This window comes from Chiloscyllium plagiosum, chromosome 20 (genome assembly GCF_004010195.1).
Source record: "Chiloscyllium plagiosum isolate BGI_BamShark_2017 chromosome 20, ASM401019v2, whole genome shotgun sequence".
Classification (NCBI taxonomy): Eukaryota; Metazoa; Chordata; class Chondrichthyes; order Orectolobiformes; family Hemiscylliidae; genus Chiloscyllium; species Chiloscyllium plagiosum.
In genome coordinates, this window is record NC_057729.1 from 58,792,566 (window position 1) to 58,800,448 (window position 7,883).

Consider the following 7,883-nt stretch of genomic DNA (forward strand, 5'->3'; position numbering starts at 1 on the left):
ACCGCTCTGCCCTCATCAATCCTCTTTGTTACTTCTTCAAAAAACTCAATCAAGTTTGTGAGACATGATTTCCCACACACAAAGCCATGTTGGCTATCCCGAATCGGTCCTTGCCTTTCCAAATACATGTACACCCTGTCCCTCAGGACATGAAGAGCAACGTTTTTTACACCGAGTCTGGTTCGTGTGCGGAATGAACAGCCAGAGAAAGTGGTAGTTGCGGGTATGGTTAGAACATTTAAATGGTATTTGCATTAGTACATGAGTAAGAAAGGTTTGGAGAGATATGGGTTAAATGCAGGCAGGTGGGACTTGTCTAATCATAGAATCCCTACAATGTGGAAACAGGTCCTTTGGCCCAACAAGTCCACACCGACCCTCCAAAGGGTAACCCACCCAGACCTATTCCCCCTCCCTATATTTACCCCTGACTAATGCACTAAACCTACACATCCCAGAACACTATGGGCAATTTAGCACGGCCAATTTACCTAACCTGCACATATGTGGACTGTGGGAGGAAACCGAAGCACCCAGAGGAAACCCATGCAGACACTGTGTGTGCAAACTCCATGCAGACAGTCGTCCGAGGTTGGAATTGAACCCAGGTCCCTGGTGCTGTGAGGCAGCAGTGCTCACCACCGAGCCACCCCAAAGTTTAGTTTGGAAATATGATTGGTGTGGAGTGGTTGGATCCCACCGAAGGATCTGTTTCCGTGCTCTAGGACTCTTATAATGTCTCGGCTGTTCCTCCTTGCCCCTTACTATGTTGGAACAGTCTCGTGTGAGCTTTCACATCCCTCTGAGGGGGCAAGTGGGACTCTTGTTACTACCTGTCCCTCAGTACTCTTGCCTAATGTATGGGCACAAATCTTTGGTTTGGGCCTTGGATCCTCTAGCTCATTGAGCTCCAGCTCATTCCATCTCAGACACTGTCTCGAGTTCTTTAACTGGCTTCAGAATGGATTCAAAATCACAGACAAGCAAAGTCAAGCTGTGTCCAAAGAATGAGAGATTCTCACTGACCCAGGCATTACCTCTGGACCTCGGTATGAGTCCACGTTTCAGTATTCCTCCACACACTCTGAACCAGCAGAATTACAGGGCCGGGGTAAGGTGGGTCAGAACATTCCTGAGACATTGCTTTTCTAACAATTCTCTTCTTTCTCCACCTCAGAGTCACAGGCCGTTCCACGGATGACATCAGATGCCCTGAAGCACACCCTCCACCTCACTGATTCCAATTCTACCCCCTACGCAGTTGATGTCCTCCTGTATGTTCCTGGTGAGTGGCTGACTGACCTTTCGCGAGGGCCACACAAGGGCAGAACATTTCACTCCCACTGCGAATCCTGGATGGTCGTCATCAATCCCCCTCCTAGACCCTCGCACTGCAGAAACATAAGGACAGTGCTTCTTAACCAGCTGATGGTCTCAGGGGCAGAACTCACCGAATGTCTTCGGCTCCTGCCCCAAACAGAAATGAGACTCAGAACAGGAGGCCATTCAGCCCCTCAAAACTGTTTGAGCGTATCAGCGTGTTTGATGTTGCATGGTTCCAGCTTTAAGCTTCTGGACCCTTTCTTGGGCCTCCCCCCAACAATAAATCTGGCATTATCAAATTCCTTTTGCATTTTATCATCTCCATTGGAGCATCCCTTTACTTTGTAACTATGAATATCTGAAACCTCACTTTGCAACTGAATCTGTTAAAGCCGGTGTCAGTCTGAGCAGATTGATGCAGCAACCGCCCTCCAATGTCCAATCTCTCCATGTTGCTGCGATTTCCCAGCTCAGGGTAATGTGGTACTCACACAATACTGTCGTTCTCTGTACAGAACAGCTCAGGCAGGATCAGATCGGAGATCAGGACCACGTCAACACTTTTGAAATGGTCCTTTGGATTTTGGTTCCCACTGGTTCTGGGGCTCACTCTCTCCCAGCACATCTGACTCTGAAAGCTTGCCCTCCCACAACTCTAACAATCTATTAGTTAATTTTATTCAATTGAAGTTAAACTTGTATCAACTTTCTAATATGACTTCTACTCTATCTACTGCTTAAATTCTCTTTCATTCCAAGCACTGATTTACATTGGCTTCTGGTCAAACCATGCCTTGATTTGAACATTCTCATCTGAGTTGCCCATCGTCCAAAGCCTTGCCCTTCCCTATCTTTGCAATCTCGTCCTACTCTGGCCTCTTGAGTACCAATTGCTGGCTGTTTCTTTAGCTGCCTGGGCCCTGAACTCTGAAATACCCCTCCCAAAATCTTTCTGCCCATCCCTTTCTCTCTCTTTTAAAACTGACCTCTTTGATTTTTTTTCGGATGGGCTGATTCGGTCGGTGTTGTGTCGGTTGATGTTCGCTTTGCAACTGTTTCAAATAAAACACAACCCCATCACCTTCTTCACTGGGGGACGGGGGTCATCATGCTGTCATCATTTCAACACAAACAAAGCATAAGATAATTTGTTAAAAGCAAGACTTTAAAGGGTTATTGTTAGACCAAACTTTGGTCCCTGTGTCCATATATCCTCTCTCGTTATCCTTTTCTCAAGCTTTGTGTACTAATGGCCCTGTGAGGTGCCTGGGGTCGTTAAACTATGTTGAGAAGAGGGAGCTACATGAATGCAAATTGTTGCTGCATCACCATCATCAGTTTGGCAATGACATTGTGACCTCTGGTTGCCAGGTAACCTGGACCCGTGTGAGAGCGCTGAGACACACCCGAAGCTATGGTGTGGCCTGAGTGACGGCCGCGTGATGATGTACAATGCAGCTACTTGGATAATGGAGCAGCCGCCAATCCAAGCTGGCCATTCCAAACTGGTGAGTGGAGCTGAGCACAGGAGGCGATGGCTGGACTGTTAATCCCCAGACCCAGGTCATGTCCTGGGGATCTGGGTTCAAATCCAGCCATGGCAGATGGTGGAATTTGAAGTTATTAAAAATCTAATGATGGCCACAAAAGCATTATTAATTATCAGGAAAAACCCATCTGGTTCACTCAATAAAAAACAGAAGAACTGCAGATGCTTTAAATCAGAAACAAATTGCTGAGAAAGCTCAGCAGCCTGTGTGGACCCAATGGGCCCAAAACATTAACTCTGATTTCTCTCCACTGATGCTGCTAGACCCTCTGAGCTTTTCCAGCAATTTCTGTTTCCATCTGGTTCACTAAATGTGCTTCAGGGAAGGAAATCTGGGCTACGTGTGACTCCAGACCCACAGCAATGTGGTTAACTCTTAACTGTCCTCCGGACAATCAGGAATGGGCAATAAATGCTGGCCGAGCCAGTGAAACCCTCATCCCGTAAATGAATTTAAAAATCCCCCCCCCCAAACCACCCACCAGCACCTCCCCCCGTGATATGGAATACATGTTGAGTGAACTGTGACAGTGGTGTGGTGGAGCCACTGATGGTCAGGTTAAGTTACCGAGTGGGCTGGTGGTTAGGGCACACGGTGCTGCCACTATTTAATTGAAGGGTTAATTAAAAGGGGACAAAATTTTAAGGTGAAAGGCAGAAGGATTAGGGGAATTTAAGGATTTGTATTTTTTTCACCCAGAGAGTGGTGAGAGTCTGGAATGTGCTGTCTGGGTGGATCGCAGTGGCAGAAACCTCAAAATCTTTAAAAAGTACCTGGATGAGCACTTGAAGCTTTTTTTTTAATTCACTCACAGGATGTGGGTGTCGCTGACTGGGTCAGTATTTATTCCCCGTCCCTAGTTGTCCCCTGAGAAGGTGGGGGTGAGCTGCCTTCCTGAACCCCTGTAGTCAGCCTGCCACAACATTCACGGTTATGTGCCGAGTGTGGGACAGTGGGAGTTGTGTAAATTTAGAGCAAGTTTGTTTTTAACCGGGGCAGACTCGATGGGCCAAAGGGCCTCTTCTGTAGTGTATGATTCTATTTCAAAATAACTGAATTAAACAAACGTAATCAGCTCCTGGGCTGGATAACAAAATCATAATTTCAACGGAAACTTACATTGAAATGTAATTTTGATTTTGGGGAGGGTGCTCACCCACTGTGGAACGATTAAAGGGATGAAGGGGTACAGAGTGGAAGTAGGAACAGGGGACTGAACTGGATGATCAGTTGTGAATGGAATGAACAGACTAGATGGGCTGAATGTCCTTGTCTTGCCCCTATTTTCTATGTTTCAATGAAGACTAGAAGCACACCAGCTGATGCCATTCACTCTCTGTCTAAAGGCTATCGCGGCACAGACCCAACCACAAAATAAGAGGCAGGCAATGAGCTGCAAGAACCCATTCCATCAACAACAGCCTGAGCCTGTTCATGGTCACCTTTGGGGATTAGTCCAGAGACCCAGGGAATCTGGGTCCTGGGAATCTGGGTCCAGGGAATCTGGGTCCTGGGAATCTGGGTCCTGGGAATCTGGGTCCTGGGAATCTGGGTTTGATTTCCACCTCAGCAGGAATTAGGATCTAATGATGCCCACAAAACCATTGTCAAATGTCAGAAAAAACCTATCTGGTTCACGAATGTCCTTTAGTAAAAGAAACTGGCATCGTCACCCGGTCTGGCCTGTATGTGACTCCAGACCCACAGCAAACATGGTTCTCTCCAAACTGCCCCTCTGGGCAATTAGGGATGGACAATACATGCTGGCCCAGCCAGTAATATCCGCAACCTGTGAATGAATTTAAAAACCCCTTGGTAAGACTCTGTTGCAGACTCATGAAGAAGTCTGCCAGTTCATATGGCCCTCTCTGCACCGCGTATCCACAGATCAGGAGCTGAGTGAAAAAATTAGCATTAGCTTCTTTAAAAAGGAAGGAGGAGCTGAAGTCTAAAATAGACTCAACATTGAGTTCTCCAATGTCAAATAACCTCCCTTCCCATCCCCCAACTCCCTTCCCAGTCCCTCCCTCTCCCTTCCACTGCTCCCAGCCACCAACCAGATCATTTCCTTCCATTGACCAACCAGTTCGTACCCTCTACCTGTCTTCACCAATCCCCACTTCACCATCCTGTCCCTGCAGCTCCCCCTACACCCACCCCCAGTCCTGAAGAAGGGTTACACCCGAAACGTTGACTTCTCCACCTCCTGATGCTGCCAGGCTTACTGTGATCTTCCAGCCTCCTGCCTGCCTACTTTGGGTTCCAGCATCTGCAGTTTTTTTTGTCTCTAACAAATTCTAAAACAGATCACACACGCCAGACCATTTGACCCAGAGTTAGGGACACTACCTCTGTGCCACAAGACTCTTGGAGCAATCCCCTTTAACCATTTTGTTTCAACAAAACGATTGGCCAAATTAAACAAAGCCTGACGTTGACAGCTCCTTTAAAGGACACAGTACTGGAAGTCCGTTTGTTTTACAGGAGATCAGTTGCTCAGTGCTGACCCAGTCTCTCGGTTTCTCTCCTGCTGTAGAACTGTATGATTGGCATTGGGTACGAGCAGGTGTGGCTGGGATCGGAGGATTCGTCCATTTACATCATCGATGCGCTCGCCATGAGCTGTAACAAGAGGTTGGTGGGTCACCGCAACCAAGTCTCCGACATGATCCAGGAGGAGACACAAGAGAACGGGGACAGTATCAGGTGAGCTGCCTCCCCACATCCCTCCCCCAACTCCATTCTTCCATCCTTCCCTGCCACCCTCCCTCTGCCCCTTCCTCCATCCTCCCCTACTCTCTACCTCCATCCCTCCCTCCCTCCCCTACTCCTGCCTGGAAAGTCGGAAAGAGAGCCTCCTACATCAAACTGAAACGAAAAATCAACTCCGAATCCAAATACCCAGCCAGAGCCCTTCGCCAGTCTCTGAGAGATATGAGGAAAGGCACTGATCCCCACTCACTGGGCACCCACAATCTCGAGGGGCCAGGGGGATTTAGTCATATTATTGGCTAGTAACCCAGTGAGCTGAGGGCTGAATGTCCTACAGAAAGTGAGTTCAAATCCACCTGTGAGAAGCTGAGCAAGGATTAACACTCCACCCATTTAGTAACCTAGTCTCAGTCTGCAGTGACCAAGAAACCACCAGCACTTATTGTAAAAATCCCGTCTGGGTCATGCATGTTCTTTAGGGAAGGAAACTGCCATCCTTACCTGGTCTGACCTACACATAACACCAGACCCACAGCAACGTGGTTGACTCTTAACTGCCCTCAGAAATGGCTAAGCAAGACACACAAGGGAAGTTTAGAGGTGAGTACCAACAGCTGGCCTTGCCAGTGATGCCCTCATCTCTCATAAATAAGGAGGGGGGAAAGGAGAACACAGTTAGAGAGAGAGAGAGACAGTATGTGGAAGAACTTCAGCAGATTTCTTTCTCACCCCAGTCAGATTTACTCCTGTAGCCTGGATGGCTCCATCCTGCTCTGGGACCCCGGGCTGATGGAGATAAAGAGTCAGTTCCAGTTGCCTCAGTGTTGGAGGCTGATCTCCATGTTGCTGCATCGTGACCACATCTGGTGCTGTGAGTATTGTCACGACACTCTCTCGGGTAAAGTGTACAAGTTGGTGGTTGACACTGAGTCTGTGATGATGAGTATTCAGTCAGACCACTGTAATTTGCAGGGTGTGCTTCACCGTCTCATCTCAAGCCAGTAAATATGTCAGGAGCACTGAGAGTTTGGAACAGTTTGGGAAACTGACGCCTGTGTCAACCATTTCTTAAGAAGAGCGGGAAAGTTTTTCCTGGTGACCAGGCCAGTAATAATCCCTCAATATGTATCATTGAGACCTGATATGACTATAGGTCTTCATCCTATCAATTTCCCTCTTAGCTTACTTTGCACAGTTATGTTGTTATGTTTCATACATTTCAATAATGGTGACTCATCAAGAATGCCTTAATGATTAGAAAATGCTTTTCAACATTCTGAGCTCATCAAGAGTACCATAGGCTCTCTCTTTTTTCTTTCATAATAGTCCTGAAATGTTACTTTATTGTGTTGACTGAATGAACCCATCGCTATTTTAGACATGATGGGCTGAATGGCCTCTGTTCTCAGATGTAATTTCTGTGATTCTATTATCTTGGAGAGGGCTGATTGATTCAGGCAGTCTCCACCTCTCAGCATTCAGTGTTGTTGATCCACTCATTCAGTCTATTCTCACTTGGTGGGGTCTGAGTAAACCAGACTCTGGGCAGTTCAGAGAAGCATGGGCGGCACGGTGGCTCAGTGGTTAGCACTGCTGCCTCACAGCGCCATAGACCTGGGTTCAATTCCCGCCTCGGGCAACTGTCTGTGTGGAGTTTGCACATTCTCCCTGTGTCTGCACAGGTTTGCTCCGGTTTCCTCCCGCAGTACAAAGATGTGCAGCTTAGGTGAATTGGTCATGCTAAATTGCCCGTAGTGTCAGGTGTAGGGGAATGGGTCTGGGTGGGTTACTCTTTGCTGGGCCGAAGGGCCTGTTTCCACACTGTAGGTAATCTAATCTAAGCCTTTGAGTATCCAGGGTAGAGTGTCATCTCACTCCAGGCATTGAGGACATTTAGAATAATTTACAATACACTAAGCAAATTGAATTTAATTCCTTCTGTCTACCTTTCTCATTTCTTTCAATATCTTCTTCCACCCTTCACCTTTCTCTTTCTCCTTCCTTTTCACTGTCCTTTTATCTCTCTCTCTCACTCTCTCTCTCTCTCTTCTCCCCAATTCCCTTGGCTTTTCACATTCCTCTTCCCATTTTCTTGTTCTATCCTACATTCTCTTTCTCAATTATTCCTTTGTCCTCTCTTTTTATCTAAATGCTCCTCTCCTATCACCTCTTTTACTGTCCCTCATATTTTTCATATATTTTATGTATCTGTTATTCTCTCTCAATCTTCACAATTTGATTGATCCTTTTCCCTTCCCTTCCCATTTCTGTTCTTATCTCCTTTTCTGGTGCACTTCC

General features: G+C 47.0%; 1 protein-coding gene across 1 annotated transcript in view; it reads left to right on the forward strand.

Annotated features, from left to right (window-relative positions):
* Positions 1-7,883, forward strand: part of LOC122559887 (DENN domain-containing protein 3-like) — a 122,539-nt gene that overhangs the window by 108,823 nt on the left and 5,833 nt on the right. The window contains exons 17-20 of the mRNA XM_043709994.1: positions 1,178-1,285; positions 2,695-2,831; positions 5,410-5,579; positions 6,320-6,456. Of these exons, the coding sequence (XP_043565929.1) occupies positions 1,178-1,285; positions 2,695-2,831; positions 5,410-5,579; positions 6,320-6,456 (552 nt within the window). The remainder of the gene's footprint in view (positions 1-1,177; positions 1,286-2,694; positions 2,832-5,409; positions 5,580-6,319; positions 6,457-7,883) is intronic.